This window comes from Dipteris shenzhenensis, chromosome 7, assembly GCF_047967505.1.
Source record: "Dipteris shenzhenensis isolate YYH24624 ecotype China chromosome 7, Dip_SZ_1.0, whole genome shotgun sequence".
Lineage (NCBI taxonomy): Eukaryota > Viridiplantae > Streptophyta > Polypodiopsida > Gleicheniales > Dipteridaceae > Dipteris > Dipteris shenzhenensis.
The window spans coordinates 46,768,092-46,785,295 of record NC_141602.1 but is presented as its reverse complement, the minus strand read 5'-3'; the positions used below and the strand labels follow the sequence as shown (position 1 = coordinate 46,785,295).

Genomic DNA, 17,204 nt, shown 5'->3' with positions numbered 1-17,204 from the left:
TCAAAGTTGTTCCAATCTTTGATGCCACATGTTGACAACTATTAGGGAGTCAAATTTTAAATTTTTTAGATCTACCAAACTTCTACATCAATATGATCGCAAGTTCTACATCAAAGCCCTAAGAAAATGTTGTGAAAGTTACGGCCTAAAACTACATTTTGGTGAGAATTGACGCAGGCAAAATATTGAAACTATTGTGAATTCTTAAAGTGATGCTCCAAATCTCAAGATGATTGGATAATCTAAATCACAAGCTCACCTACAAGTGAAGTACCAAGCATCGAGAAAATCACATCTATTTTGCACTATTAAGCAGATCAGATTTACTTCGTATTAGGTGCAACTATTCATTTCACCATATTCAAGCTATTTTTTAGCCTATTCGACAATATGTTGATATGTGGCTTCTCTTCTTCATTGGACTTGAATGCAAACTTTAAAGTGGTTGACTTTCTCTCTCTCTCTCTCTCTCCCCTTCTTTATCTTCTGAAGTCTTCCTACACACCATCTCCGTCTTTTCTCCCTCCCCCCCTCCCTCCCCTCTCCTTCTCTCTCTCTCTCTCTTTCCCCTTTATCTCCTGCACCATTTCTAGTGGATTCCTTTTTGTTTGCTTTTTTTAATCTTAGGCAAGCCTTATGAATGATTAAATATCATTCACCTTGTTGTCTTCTTAAGCAATCTCGCTCTCTGCCGCCGCTAAAGTGGCAAAAACCATTTGAAAATCTACTTACAATATACAAATCCATTTAATGAGTTTAATTTGACTCCGCTACTACAAGAGGTAGTCGCACAGCATTTCTACCACCTGCCAGCTACCTTGGTAGGCCCAGGTGTCATTTACAGCCTTTCACAAGTAATATCTGCCACTACAACAGGTCATGGCACAGTATTTCTACCACCTGCCACCCACCCTACGAGGCCCAATGAGTCAGTTTCAGCCTTCCAAAGGCACTTTAATGTGTTAATTATTGGCATTCACAATACAGAAGACCTTACTTGTAAACACTGAAATAAGTCGGTATCATCAAGTAGCTGATCATAGCCATCATTTGGGAACATCGGGGCTGAACAAATATTGGTCCTCCAATTTCTGGCATCCGGGTCTACATATAGAAGGTTCGCTTCAGAGCACAGATTACCCTGCCCAGTATTAGATGAATGCATGTAGTGCAAAACCTCTCCATCTGTATGACTATCATTTGATAGGACATGCAGAACCTCTCTGTCATGTCCACCATTTATTTGCTGAGCATCCTCTGCAGTACAAGCATGACCGTTTCGCACATCCAAAATTTCTATGTCATCATCTGCCCCGAAATTCTTTATAATTTGGCTGGGTCTTGAGTTTGTTTGATTTGCAGGCATTCTTTGTGCACCCAATGCTTCCATCCTTTGCTCAAACTGGAACGAATCACCATCCAGACTATCCCTGTGACGTCCTTCTGTCACATTTTAAGTATATCTTTGAATTGTCAGTTGTTAACCAGAAATGAGGAATTACAAATTGATAAACATCTGTCAATGCATTTGCTTCAAATCGATCACGTGTTTTGGAGTAAAGCGTAATCAACTAATGGAAATGCACCTTGAGTGTGACCACAATGGTTTCACTAGTGTTCAAAATGTCCAAGAAACACCCCAATTGACAAATATAGCTCAATCTCTAAGGCACTATGAGAAGACAACACGTGAGAAACCAACTTTGGATGTTGAAGTGGCTGCACCTGAAGGTTGTTCTTTAGGAAACTGTATTCCTTTTCCAAATACCTTGAATATTTTACAAATTCATCAGAGCATCCATTGTATTGAGTTCAAATTATAACAAGCAGTAAAACCATTTATTGAAGCTTCACATGGACAATCGAAAGCTACCTGCTCCACATTGTTAATTGTGATGTTCAAATAGTGTGCAAATGGTGTAGGACTGAAGACAGCCACCTGACAGTGATATAAATCACAGCATAGTTCAAAAGTTGTCAGAGCTCAACTGGGATAAGTGACTTTACATTCCAATGAGCATCTAACTGAATTCATCACAACCTTACTTACGAAAATCTTAAGCTACCTGCTCTACAAGTAGTGTGTCAAATAAGCAAGCTGTCTCAAAATTTATTCAATGAGTAAAATAACCAGCATAGAAGATTTGAAAACAGGATAAATGTACCGATTCTCAGCCACCTAAGCTTTCTGAATGTGATAAGGCAAAATCTGTTTCCACACCAGTGCTAGAAAGTGGTTCAACGTCATGCCACAAAAATAGCCTTATAATTACTCACTTCCACCTTAAGATTGATCTTAAGAGGAGAAATCCCCTAATTCATCAATATTCCCCAAAATAACACTTCAACCTTGGAAGTTGAAAACTTAGAGCTGGCGCACAAGCATGACACTTCGTTCCAATGCCCTTAATTTTTTCATGCCTAGGGTCCACATTTGTACAGAAAAGTTTTTTCACTAAAATGCAAACAACGTGCACAGTACATGTTCAGATGAGGTACATTGGAGGTGAGCATCCAGTGTGAGCCGTGACAGTCGCATAGCATATATGCCCTAACCACATGACAAGCTGCCACTTGTACCAAAAACTCCTAAGCCTACTTTGCTAATCACCCAGTTTCCTAATTGCTTAACTCAGACAGCCTTATACATAATTCACAGGACACGACATCATCAATCCAAGAACCCTTGCAGATCAACCTACTCTTTAAAACCTCCCTCAACAAGAAAGTGGGCACTCACACTCAAAGCATTACAACATAAGATGGCAGATGTTGCTCAGTCAGTGGATCTGAGGACAAGGCAAGTACCACAAAGGATAAAGGTGGACATTCCGAGGTGAAGCTTGATGAGTTTGAGGTCACCAAAGGGAGCATGAGTTCAGAACTACACCGATGCACTCCATTACATTGTACTTCCGGGAGGTACCTGTGCTGCAGCCTGCAACAGCAAGCAACATTCAACTTTCAAGCTGAGTTTCCAAGGTATGTATTCTCCTTTGCTTTGGGGAAGCTGTTTGTACATGTGTTCTTACGTAAACGAAGAATGGAGGGTGAAAGCCTTCCATACAAATAGAAGAGGATTTCTCATTGTGAAGGCTTCGGTGCATTTGAAACCTTAGTGAAACCAAGGATAGAGTTCTTCGTCTCCAAGCAAGAAGATAGGGGAGGTAGTAACTAGCAACCCTAACGAAAAGAAGAATCAAAAGAAAAGTAAGAAGGCTAGCTTGGTCTCTCTACATTTAGACATAAAAGTACAACAAGGCAAACTTTTATTACTACTGACATCAGCTCAGCCATGTAGCAAAAGATTGCCCACAACTTCAAAAACATGAGTTGCTCCAACATTTTAATCTTAAATAATTAAGGGATTGATCCGTCCCTCAAATATTTCCATCCATAGCAACATAAGCTCCGATGCTCGTGGTCTTAAAGAGATCAAGGATGAGCAGGATAGAAGCAATTTCTGGGATTGGCAACTGTGTTGCAATTTTATTTGATTCCGACAGTCAAAAAACCACATATGGCTCAAGACTACATTGTACTTTGAAAGGAAACCACTTCTTACAAGTAACATGCATCAGCCAATCTACATTTATTGCCATGTATGGAGAAAATTTTCAACCCTCTGAAAACTTGAATTGAGAGGCCCGTGCTCTTCTAGCCACTGCACAACCTCGGAACTATGAGGCAGCCATTTCCTAGGTATAGCTTATTTGACTATGCCCTAGATGTCATGATTTGTCGTGATTTGTCATTCGATTTGTTGGAATGACATCGTAAGTACAGCTTATGTCCCAGAGGTCAAGGTCTTTAGCTGCATCAAAAGTATGCCAATATATCTCTACACTCCAATCTTTCTAAATGATGGCACAACAAAGCTAGAGATCCTTTGAACACAATGACCATCAGTCGTGTTTGCTCATGCCAAAGATTAACTATGAATGGTGCATAGGTGTTCCCACAGATAAATTTCAAGAGCATTATCACAAGATTTGCAATGGGGACATCCTAAGGCTATTTTGAACCAAGAATGCAAGGCATGAGTGCAGCAGGACTGCTCCTAACTGATAGTAAACACACCCAAATTTGGTAGAATATGCAGGAAGGTTAGAATAGAGTAGTACCTTATGTTTTAGGAAAAAGGTAGGGGTAGAAGGTCATGGGCTGGACCTGCAACAGAGACTTGTGAGGGGCTGCACAAGGACAGGAGGAAATCAATCCTTTTTAGAATTCAGCTGAGTATTGAACTCTTGCTGTAAGTTCTATTTCAGTAATGACGTACAAGTCATGAATTGTCTTGCCAAGTACAACTAGAGCCCTTATATAGGTATGGCCCAGGGTAGTACAAAGCAGTATTGCTTATGGGATTAGCTCCTAGGATGCCACGTGGCAACTTATGGTATCCCCTAAAAAAGAAGAAAACACTTACAAGCCAATAAAGGCCTTTCTACTAACTTTTAGCCTAAGTAAAAAGTAACCCTCTGTTACAATCCTCCCTCCTCAAATAGAAATTTGTCCTCAAATTTGAAAAGGCTGTAACCTGGACATACAATGCTCCTTGTAAACCTGAACAGCTCAATTCTGGTCATATCAACTGACAATGAAGTTTCTCAGTCAAATACCTCCCTTAGGCATGCTGATCTGTAAATGGATCATATTATATTCCCAAGAAATCAAGCAACTGGGTGGAAGAGCTATGCTGTCCAATATAACAGATCTGATCATATAATCCAGTGAGAGACATGCTGATCTGAGAAAGGATAGTGAATGCTGGCTGCAGCATGTCCATATATGCTATATAGCAAGAGAAAATCAAATCTGCTCATAAAGACTCAATTTTGGCCATAGAATTCAGCTAAGCAATTGAGGGTACTGCTCCACAATTGTAGATGGCTGCCAAGAAGACTCCTCATCAGGTAGACCTCTCCATTTGATAAGATATTCCATGTAGGACTTGTTCCTCAACACATGATCTCTAAATCCAAGGATCTTCTCAGGTATATACTCAATTTGGCCCTCTTCATCCATGGAAGGCAGCTCTTCCATAACTTGCTCCTTAGGTCCCAAATACTTCTTGAGCAGCGATACATGGAATACTTTGTGTATTCTAGAGGACGGTGGAAGCTCCAACTCATAAGCCACTTCCCAAACTTTCCTCAAAACCTTGTAAGGTCCATAATACCTATGAGCAAGTTTAACATTGGTATTACCTTTCAAGGAAGCATGCCTAGACTCATGTAATCTGATAAATACATAATCCCCTTCTTCAAAATGAAGCTCTCTCCTATGCTCATCAGCATAATCCTTCATCCTTGCTTGGGCCCTTACCATACTATCTTTACATTGCTGTAATAGAGCAGTCATGTGAGCCAAATCATCCTTGGCTTGCTGGCTTGTCAATGCTTGATCAATAATGGTTGATGGGACATGAGCTTTACAGCCAAACATGGCTTCAAAAGGGCTCATACCAATTGAAGTATGCTTGGTGGTATTATAACAAAATTCAGCTAGATGCAACCATTGATTCAACGATGCTTGGGTATCAAAGCAAAAATGCCTTAGATACTCTTCCAACCAGCGGTTAACCCTCTCTGTTTGCCCATCAGTTTGAGGGTGATCTGCTGTACTTGGGGTAAGAAGTGTTCCCATAGAACTGAAAAGCTCTTGCCAAAAATGCCCCATGAACTTAGCATCACGATCACTCACAATTTCCTGAGGGAGTCCATGTAATTTAAACACATTCTCCATGAATTGCTTAGCCACCTTGGAAGCTGTAAATTGGGTCTTAGTAGGAATGAAGTGGGCAGCTTTGGTAAGTCTATCAACAACCACAAAGATATTGTTCCAACCCTTAGAGGTCACTGGTAGGCCTGTAATGAAGTCCATGCTGATATGTGTCCATTTACCTTGAGGTATAGGTAGAGGTTGTAGTAGACCAGCTGGCCTCAAATTCAACTCCCTGTTTTGTTGATAGGGCTTACAGCTTTGAACATAAGCAAGAACATCCTTTCAAAGTCCCTTCCAGTAAAAACTCTGTTTTACCTTATCATACGTCTTGTTGAGGCCTATATGCCCAGCCATAGGAGATGAGTGAAATTCCTGTAAGATTAGCAGCTTATAGGAGGAATTTTCAGTAAGAAATATTCTATCATTATACCACAAGAGCCCATTGTGCAGCTTGAAATTGAGATATTGCTGACAGTCAGGATCTTGCAAGTCTTGGAACATAGCAGCTGCTTGAGGATCATTGAGATACTCTTCTTGAATGCCATGGATCCAATCTTTATAAACCTCAATAATAGATGATAAAGTACAAGCCCATGTCCTGGAAAGAGAATCTGCCACAATATTTTATTTGCCCATCTTGTAATCTATGTCAAAGTCATAGTTTTGCACAATGGATAGCCATCTCCTTTGCTTGGGTGATAGAGAAGACTGAGATAGAAAATATATGAGAGTCTTATGATCAGTCTTGACCTTGAAATGGCTGCCATAAATGTAGTAGTGCCACTTCTTGATTGCATGAAGTATTGCCAACATCTCTTGGTCATAAATGTGGAAACTTGACTCCTTGTCATCCAATTTCCGACTTTTAGGACAGCTCCAATGCCCCTTCCACTAGCATCAGCCTCAATTATAAAAGGTTGAGAGAAATCAGGACATACCAAGATAGGCGCTGAAGTTAATGCCTCCTTTAATGCTTCAAAGCTCTTATTGGCACTGTCAGACCATTGGAATGCATTCTTTTTTAGAAGATCAGTGAGAGGAGCTGCCAATTTGGCAAAATGCCTTATAAACCTTCTATAAAATGATGCTAGACCAAGGAACCCTCTCAGCTGGGTGATATTCTGAGGTATAGGCCAATCCTTTACACACTTCACCTTGCTGGGATCCACCTTAATGCCAGTACTGCTGACAATATGGCCCAAATATTCCACTTCTTTAGCCATAAAAGTGCATTTACTTGATTTGGCATACAACTGGTGTGTCCTCAATACTTCCAATACTTGCTGGACATGCAATAAATGCTCTTCTTTCGTTTTGCTGTAGATCAATATATCATCAAAGAATACCAACACAAATTTATAGAGGAAAGGCTGCAATACCTTGTTCATTAGGGCCTGGAAAGTTGCAGGTGCATTGGTTAGACTAAATGCCATCACTTTGAATTGATAAAGCCCACGTTCTGTCCTGAAGGCAGTTTTATGTTCATCTCCCTCCTTCATCCTTATTTGATGATAGCCTGACCTTAAGTCAATCTTTGTGAAGTACTTTGCCCCTCTAAGCTCATCCAGTAGATCATCAATTCTAAGGATAGGAAACCTATTCTTAACTGTCATTTTGTTCAAATCCATGTAATCAATACACATTCTAAATGAGCCATCCTTCTTGACCAATAACACAAGAGAGGCAAAGGGTGACTGACTGTGTGTAATAGGGACTGCATGTCTTTATCCTCCACTAGCAACCCATTACCTTCTTGAGACTTGGTCAACTGAATAGCATAGACTCCACAAACACTTTTAAGGTCTCTAGCCATTCTTCTTGCAGAAATTAAGGACAATTTAGGAGATGGGTGACCCATCAAAGTGATGTGCTTACCTTCATGCACAAACTTCATATACAGCCTGTTAAGGTCCATAGAGAATTCTCCCAAGGTTCTTAACCATTCACAACCAAGGACAATGTCAATAGGTCCCATTTCCAAGACAAATAGATCTCCATGAAAAGTATAGTCTTGAGAAAGTTGCACTTGAGCAGCTTGACAATATTGCTTACTGTAGGAACGCTGACCATTAGCCACCTCAACTTTGATCCCATGATCCAAAGTGGATGGGCATAACCTCACTGTTTGAAGTGACTTTGCATTAATGAAGTTATGAGTGCTCCCACTGTCAACCAAAATGTGGATTGGTCTGTTATTGATTGTTCCTTTTAACCTAAGGGTTTGAGAGCCCTTGCAGCCCATAAAAACATCAGGAGATATGCTGTACACAACTGATTGTGTATCCCAATACACTTCATCATCATCAGCAGCATCATTTTCATCAGAATTTCTGATCTCATCCTCATAATCTTCAACAACTTCAATGTTCCATTGTCTAGATCTATTTGAGCACCTTGGTAAACTATCATCCCTAAGCATGGTGTCAAAGGGAAAGGTGGTCCCCTTTTTGGAACTATGATCCTCATCATCATCAAGGCCTTCTGAAATTCAGATTCTGCTGCAGATGTATTAGGAGATAAATCCTCATCAATCTCTAGAATCAAGCTCAACTTTGCTTCTGTTTTTGCTTTGCACACATTCCTATGTTCAGGGGTCCACTTCTCACCACAAAGGTAGCACAAATTCTTCTTCTTCCTGTCATCAACAATTGCTTGAGATAACTGCTTAGCCAACTTGTTTCTTTTATCACTCAGATCATCCTTTGGAGTGGGTTTAAATGATGACTTTACATCTATAGCCTTGTAAGCCTTAGGTTGTCCCATGCCACTGCCATACACTGTGGAGAACCTAGAAATAGAAGAAGTTGTAGCAGGTGCAGGAAGTTTGCTTTCATCATTGGAAACCCCTTTGACCATAGGCTTAGTTCCAAAGTGACCAATACCCAAAGTCTTCTCCTTCCCATTGTATTTGGGTTCATAAAGCTCTGCCAACTGCATGGCCTCTTTAATAGAATTGGGCTTTTGAGCTGCAACATCTGAAGCAATACTAGGGTGCAGACCATGGATGAACTTGAGCATTCTAACACTTTCATCAATACCATGAACAAACAGAGCTAATTTCCAAAACTGTTTGATATAATTTTTCACTGATCCTTGCTGAGTAAGATCATACCACTTACAAATATATTGATCCCTAGTAAAAGGAGATATAAAAGTTTTAAGCATTTCAGCCTTGAATTCATCCCAAGCATTAAAAGTTAACCCTTCTTGCTATAGATGCCTCCACCAAGAGTAGGCATAATCTTCCAGATGAAGAACAGCAAATATGATTTTTCCTTGATCACCCTTTGGATATAGAAGAAAGTAGTCAACTATCTTGCTGAGCCATTCCTCCAATTCCTCAAGATAGGTAGAATCACCTTTGAACTTTGGAAGTATAATCTTGTCTTTCATATCTTTGTCTTGATGAACAGGTCCTTTTGGTTCAATAGATTTAACTGTTTGTATATATTGCTGGAATGTCATTGCTGCCCTAAGGTCTGTTGGTAGCACCTTATATTCATGGAATTTTTGACACAACTCTTCAGCTGCTGAACTGTTACTATTAGGAGTCTTACCATGTGCTGAATCCTTATTCATATGAGCTGTAACTCCACTAGAGTGATAGGTCCTTCGGGCAGAAGCCATAAAACCAACCGGTTCAGTAACATGTATAGGATGATCATCATCATCATCTGAACCTGAGTCTCCATCAATTTGGGGATCCACAGGTCTCTTCCCATCATAAATTTGGCTTCTCTTGAACTGGTCCAACCTTTTATTAAAAGTGGCAGACATGTTCTACAACCTTTGGTCAATCCTCTGATTATTGGTCTTAATCACATTAGTTAGCTCCTTGAATATCTGTAGCATTGGGTCCATACAATTCTTTATGATCTGCTCTTGGTTAAGGGATGTTTGTACTTGAGGAGTTGCTGCCAAATCCCCTTGAACATTGCCAACATGAGGATCATTGGGTTCAGAAACTACAGTCAAATCATCAATTGCTTTCTTCTCTGAGATGGAATCAAGGATACCCATTGTCTGCTTACTAGCTTGACCTGTAGACCTCTTTACAGGCATATTTAATGACTCGAATCAAGAGTAAATGCACCGTCTTAAGCCCTGATCAAAAACCAGTACCAAAAGCCCCAAATGCTAGTTTTGCCCTAATTTCGCAGGTCAAATTTTTGAGAAAAAACTTGAAATTTCCCACTTGATGAGGCGATCCTTATGCTAAGAATGAACCATAGAGCCAATAAGAAGTAGAAAATCATAACATTGCACCTGGATTGCAAGAAATTGCTAGAACATTTGACAAATAACTATCCTGTGCTAACTGTTGCAACTGAATTTCGAGTTTCTCAGTAACAAAAAATCAGATCACTATCAAACTTTATCAGCTGCATCCATGGAGCTGGGCGACCATATGCACTAAGGCTGACCAAAATGGAGTTATAAATCTGAATTTTCGCCGCATTTCTTCTGTTCCAGCCAGTCGAATTTGCTCATAGCTCCTCCAAATAGTCTCAGATCACCACAAGACTTAGGGAGCAGCCTTATGAGGTTAGGGCGAACAGAACAAGCCAAGAATGTGCAGGAAAACAGCAGATCGTCGCTTCCTTCACTTTCTTGCGCCAGAGAGAAAAAAACGTCAATGTTGACTCAATCCTCCTTCCTTTTAGGAATCTCACGCATAGAAATGATCAAGGAAGCAAGGGCTTTCCACTAATGTAAGAAGCCCCAAATTCTGAGCATTTCGAAAATCAGGGTTTCTCAGAGCCTGCCATGTGGCAGCTCACAACAGAGAGCACTTCTGGCGCTGAATTTTTGCAGAGAGGTAGGCTCTAGGCTCAAGAGTAGATGCTCCAAATTTCAAAGTGATTGGACAAAGAATTTCCCACCAATTCCCACGAAAAGTGCTCTGATACCAATGCAACAGGACTGCTCCTAACTGACAGTAAACACACCCAAATTTCGTAGAATATGCAGGAAGGTTAGAATAGAGTAGTACCTTATGTTTTAGGAAAAAGGTAGGGGTAGAAGGTCATGGGCTGGACCTGCACCAGAGACTTGTGAGGGGCTGCACAAGGACAAGAGGAAATCAATCCTTTTTAAAATTCAGCTGAGTATTGAACTCTTGCTGTAAGTTCTATTTCAGTAATGAAGTACAAGTCATGAATTGTCTTGCCAAGTACAACTAGAGCCCTTATATAGGTATGGCCCAGGGTAGTACAAAGCAGTATTGCTTATGGGATTACCTCCTAGGATGCCACGTGGCAACTTATGGTATCCCCTAAAAAAGAAGAAAACACTTACAAGCCAATAAAGGCCTTTCTACTAACTTTTAGCCTAAGCAAAAAGTAACCCTCTGTTACAATGAGTTTCATTTGTTTTCACATGCACTTGAGCAACACTTGACGACATCATGTTGAGAGGTTTCAAGGCTCTCAATTTTGCATCTTGAACAACATTTTAGTATTGCCAAGGAATAAAGGAACATCAAAATAGGGGTTCGAAGTGAGTATCCTTGGTAAAGAGGAGTGTCAAAATGCAGGTTGCTAGAGGAGTGTTAAAATGAGATCTCTACAAGATTACTAAATTAAAAATTCAAGCCAACATAGGCTGTAGCAAGTTCTGGCATAAAGATATGTGAATTTACACATAAACATGTGTGACATGTGGAAGAAAGGATTGGTAGATGTCCACAAATCACTTGGGGACAACGTATTTTCTGGCCGTCATTGGACACTTCAATAGGAAGACCTGAGTGTACTTTTTGCAAAAAAGGGTGAACAAGGTGGCTCGCCACAATGAGAAATGCAACTAGGAATAAGCTAAAAGACAAATAGGGAGGTGAATTCCTTTCAACAGAGTTCAATCTGTTCTCACCTCAAGAGGGATCAAGCATCAACTTACGATGGTTCTCACTCTATCACAGAATGGCAAAGTGGGAGAATGGATCCATATTTGACATGACGAGCTCAATGCTAGATAGCAAGGGACTTCCCAAACATTTTTGACCTGAGCTATCCATACTGCAATGCATCTACTCAAAGGGAGTTCAATAATAAAGGCAAAAACTCCCCACATGCCTGTTTAGGTAAAAAGCCTTTTGTTAAGCATTTGAAGGGTTTTTGGTTTTAAGTGTTTCACGACATTCCAAATCAAGCTTGAATGGAAAAGTATAGAGTTAAAAGGTTACGACTTTACAACCCAACCACCGAGAAGATATTAGTCAACAAAGACGAGGTGTTTCAAGAGAGGACACCTGAGAAGTTGAAGCCCCGATGGACATGCTGGCAATCACAAATACCAAACACAAACAAGAAGAAAAGGGGGAAGAACCACAAGAAATGGCTAAGGTTCCATGAGCCCCAACACCGCCTCGACGAACACCTCCAAACTAGAAAGGAGAGACTCCCCAAATGATACATGTGCACCTTGGAGGATTCTTGTACATCATTTGAAGATCTTAAGTCTAGCACACATGCTCTCTAGATCACAAAGGTCACAACATCATGATACAAATCTCAGCAATAATCTAGAGTTTGAATATTGAGGAGGGGTGTTGGAGAATCAATGCTCCACCCTCTCGTCATCCACTTAGATTAGATGCTCACCTCAAATGCCCCCAAATTAGGAGAAGCAATGAACAATACATAGGAGGTGGATAAATGCATAAGGCATCAGTTTCAGCCTCTATCAGTCAGATAGATAGGCTGAGGTATGGATGCTGTCTATTCAGCCACAAAACAGGCCGATCATTGATGTGAAAACCCAGCATGATGACCTAGCCAACATACGATCGCTGACATGCAGCAATGGCAAGCTGACTACATAAGGCAGTTGGGTGATGGTGGCAGGTCTGTCATGTGGCAAGTCAGCCTGGCTTAGCCAGCTCACCTGCTGGCCAGCCACTTCACTTGCCGGTTTGACAAGCCTAGGGCCATTTTTTCCACATTCAACCACCTTGCTTGCTATAAAGTTCAATTTTTCATGAGGAAAAACAGTGAATGGGTGCATTGTATAAAGAAAATACTTGGAGACAAATAAAACAATACTGAAGACAATCAATGGCTGAAGAAGATATATATATCACAAACGGAACTTAGTACAAGTGAAGAGAAGCTCTGAAACAAACTTCAGTCCTGACAACTGTAGTGGACTTCTGCACTAGCTCCACAAGTTGGAACTGAACCAAATCTGAGACAACAAACTGATGAAGGGGTTGCTGCAGATTTGGAATAGAAAGAACGGAATCTGGAGCGGAAGTTGGAGGTAATCTGGATGCAGAAAGAAGAGCAGAACTGAAGCAGAAAGGAAGGCTGTTCTGGAGCAGAAAAGTGGGCAGATCTGGAGCTGAAAAAGGGGACAGATCTGGAGCAGAAAGGAGGACAGATCTGAGCAGAAAGGAGGGGCAGATCTGGGGCAGAAAAGAGGGCAGCAGAGGAGGCAGCCAGGAGGCAGAAGTTGAGGCAGCAGAGGAGGCAGCCAGGAGGCAGAAGTGGCTCAGGGTGTGCAGGAACCTCTGGAGCTGGAGAAGAGATGATGTATAAATACCTAGCCCCCCCCCCCTTTAAATAGGAAGGGGCAGAAAAAGTCGGTCAACCTGCAGGTTGACCGACCTGGTCAGAGTTGACCGACCTGGTCAGAGTTGACCGACCAGGTCAATCTAGTCGGCCAGATCTGGTCAAACCAGAAAAACATTTTTTTAAATAATTTTTTATTTTTGTTTCTCCTCTGCACCGGGGCTTTTGACATTTCTTTGGTTGTGGTTTTTGCCTCCGATGCGAGGTTTCTATGACAGGATTTGGAGAGGCACCAGTGGTGTTTGTACTTGTTTATCTGGTCCTGGAGAATTGGAGATTGCCTGGCTTAACACCCCCTCTCAATGTCCAATGCACACAGGAGAAGCAAAGAGGTGTTCCATGAGTGATCTATCATCTTCATCAGCTTTTTTTTTTTTTTTTTTTTTTTTGGGGTTTTCATTTAGATGGAGATGCCTACAGAGTAGGTTTTCATCTTCACTAAATGCCCAGATGATGGTACAAAAAAGAAAGACTTGAAGGAGTGCCCTCGCAGGGGATTTGTTCACTTCCTTAAGTACACAAAGAGAAAAAAAAAAAACTGTTAAAGAGGAGGAGGTAAACCAATCCCCAACCGTGGGCAGAGATGCTCAAGAGTAGGGCGATTAACCAGCTTGGTAAGAATATCAGCATGATTATCGGCAGCTGGAACATAGATCAACCGAATAGTACCTAGTTCCACTTGCTCGCGAGTAAAATGAAAGTGAACACCAACATGTTTGGTGCGGTTGGAAAAAATGGGATTGCCTGCGAGAGCAATGGCACTTTTGTTGTCGACGTAGAGGATCGTGGGTTCAGTACAAGGAAAGTGCAATTCTGCCAAAAACTGTCGGAGATATATGGCCTCTGTGGTACAATCATACAAGGCCCGGTATTCAGCCTCAGTAGAAGAACCAGCAACAGTCTCTTGTTTACGGCTAGACCAAGAAACAGGTGCCGAGCCAAACGAGAAAATATAGCCGCCATGAGAACGACGATTGTCCGGGTCACCAGCCCAGTCAGAATCAGTGTATCCCTGTAGGGTTAGTCCTGGTCTGAAATGTAAACCATAAGAGTAAGTACCACGAATGAACCGCAAGATACGAATACATGCATGCCAATGAGTGAGCTTGGGTTCATTAAAATATTGACTGAGAATAGAGACTGAGTAAGCAAGATCAGGACGAGTGTGAAGGAGCCAGAGGAGTTTGCCAACAACCTGGCGATAGAGATGTTCATCAAAGGGAGGAGACTCCAAGTCTTTTGAGAGCTTTACGGTGGGATCTAAGGGAGTGGCAGCCAGCTTAGGCTCATGAGGAATGATTTGATCAAGGAGTTGAAGAGCATATTTCTGTTGAGAAACAAAAGTACCACCAGAATGTTGTACAACTTCCATGCCTAAAAAATAGGAGAGCCGACCAAGATTAGTCATTTCAAAAGTGATGCTGAGTTGAGTTTTAATGTACTGAAGAGTAGTGGGAGTGGAGCCTAAAAGCAAAAGATCATCGACATAGAGTAAAATAAAGCAGACCCCCTCTGACGAATGATGGATATATAAATTTGGATCAAAGGGAGTAGAATGAAAACCATTAGTTTTGAGGAAGGTGTCTATTCGGTGGAACCATGATCGAGGTGCTTGTTTGAGACCATAAAGAGCTTTGCGGAGACGGAAAACCTTATTTTCATGGCCAGGAGGAGAAAAACCTGGTGGGGGAGTCACATAGACTTCTTCATCAAGGTAGCCATTGAGAAAGGCACTCTTGACATCCATTTGATAGATAGTCCAGTGGTGATGAGCAGCTAAGGCAAGAAGAAGACGAAAGGAAGTTAACCGAGCAGTAGGGGCAAAGGTTTCCTCATAATCGATACCATGTTTTTGGCGGAATCCTTGCACTACTAAGCGGGCTTTGTATTTGTCCAGGGTGCCATCGGCTTTGAGTTTTGTTCGGAAGATCCACTTGGTTCCGATGACCTTTTTGTGAGTGGGTCGATTGACCAAGATCAAGGTCTGATTGCGATCAATACTTTCAAGCTCCTGTTCCATAGCACGATGCCACGCTGGATTTTTAACTGCTTCCTGCCAAGTGGCAGGTTCAGAATGTATGATATAGGCCGTGGTAAAAAAAGAGGCAGTGGCAGTAGAAGAAGTTATTCGAGTAGAGCGGCGCGGACCAGAAGGAGGAAGTTCGACAGGAATAATCCCGGAATCCTTCATAGTTTGACGATACCAGCGTGGCAGTGGGTCTGAGGAGAAGCAATGGGTGGGGGGAGAGATGTTTCGGGAGGAGAGGAAGGAATTTCGGGTGGAGAATTGTCGGAAGGAACTGGAGTGGAGACGTCATCAGTAGAGAGAATAGAGGAATTTTTAAGCACTGCTCTTTCATCGAAGACCACATCTCGGCGAACCAAAACTTTGTTTGTACGAGGATCAAATAATCGATAAGCTTTGGCTTCTGCCGAGTAGCCAACTAGAAGAAAAAGTTCAGCACGAGGTTCGAGTTTACCGCGAGTATCATTGGGAGTATGAGTGTACGCGCGGCAACCAAAGATTCGAAGATGAGAAATAGAAGGACGATAGCCATAAAAGGCCTCAAAAGGCGTCATGTTCAGGATGGGTTGAGTAGGACAGCGATTAAGGATATAGACAGAAGTATTGACGGCTTCGGGCCAGAGACGTTCAGGCAACTCCGCTGCAAAAAGCATGGAACGGGCCATGTTCATGACAGAACGTTGTCGCCGTTCGACACGAGCATTTTGGGAAGGCGAATTTGGAGATGTAAGATGGCGTTGGATACCATGCTCTTGAAGGAATTGAGTGAATTCATGGGAAATGAATTCACCACCATTATCACTACGAGCAATCCCAATAGACTTGCCTGTTTGGTTCATAACCAAGCGAGCCCAAGTAGCAAAAAAAGAAAAAGTGTCGGATTTCTCTTTCATGAAAAACACCCATTGATAGCGAGAGTAATCATCCACAATTAAAAAGAAATAATGTGAACCATTGAGGGAAGGAACAGGAGATTTGCCACTAATATCGAGATGAATTAGACGCAAAATCTCACTGGCTCGAGAAGTGGAATGAGAAGGAAAAGGAGTGCGGCTTTGTTTACCTAATTGACAGGGATGACAAATATCTTTAGCGCGCGATAATTTAGGTAGGCCATCAACTAGATGATCCCGAGACATTTCATATAAAGAGTCATAGGACAAATGGCCCAGACGATAATGCCATAATCGTTCTGTGTCAGTTGGATCTTTTAGGGTAGCATTACCGTAAAGCCGATGAAACTCAGAGCCGCAAGGGGAGGGAGTCGCAAGAAATTGATTTATAAAGTACAGACCATTAGGTTGAGCATCACCTCGAGCTAGAAGGAGTCCCGAGGACTCATCTATGATGTCAACATGCATCTTTGTAAATAGCACTGTGCGACCAAGGAGGCAAAGTTGATGAACAGAAAGAAGATTGACCCCTAATTGGGGCACATAAAACACTTGATCCAATTGAGCAAGTTTGGGACCTTTGTCAGTATCAAAAGTTATTGAACCAACACCATGAATAGTAGCAACAGAGTTATTGCCACAACGAACTCCCCCTGTTGCCGGTTGGCGAGAAATGAAGAGATCAGGATGAGGGGTCATATGATGAGTGGCTCCACTATCCACAATCCAAGAAGATTTAGAGTCACATGAAAGAGTATGAAAAGCTGACCCAGATAAGGAAGAGGAGGAGTCAAGCTCGGTGATATGGATCAAGGCTTGAGAAGTGAAGTCTAGAGAATCTCCGGTGGACCAGTCAGACAGACCTTCAGGAGTTATAAAGGGAGGAGAAGGAGTGAAGTGATTAGTGACATGGCCCTGGGGTCTCCAGAGACCAGTGTTCGAAGGAGGAGGAGGAGGACCACCCCTAGGACGCCAACGAGGTGGCTG

At 41.8% G+C, this 17,204-nt stretch overlaps 1 protein-coding gene across 1 annotated transcript in view; it reads right to left on the bottom strand.

Annotated features, from left to right (window-relative positions):
• Positions 1 to 688: 688 nt before the first annotated feature.
• The window catches only part of LOC147900427 (uncharacterized), a 30,400-nt gene continuing 13,884 nt past the window's right edge, over positions 689 to 17,204 (bottom strand). Inside the window, exons 6-9 of the mRNA XM_087376645.1 lie at positions 1,874 to 1,939; positions 1,726 to 1,768; positions 998 to 1,443; positions 689 to 912 (exon numbers count right to left, since the gene is read on the bottom strand). Coding sequence (XP_087232771.1) covers positions 868 to 912; positions 998 to 1,443; positions 1,726 to 1,768; positions 1,874 to 1,939 — 600 coding nt within the window. The 3' untranslated portion in view covers positions 689 to 867. The remainder of the gene's footprint in view (positions 913 to 997; positions 1,444 to 1,725; positions 1,769 to 1,873; positions 1,940 to 17,204) is intronic.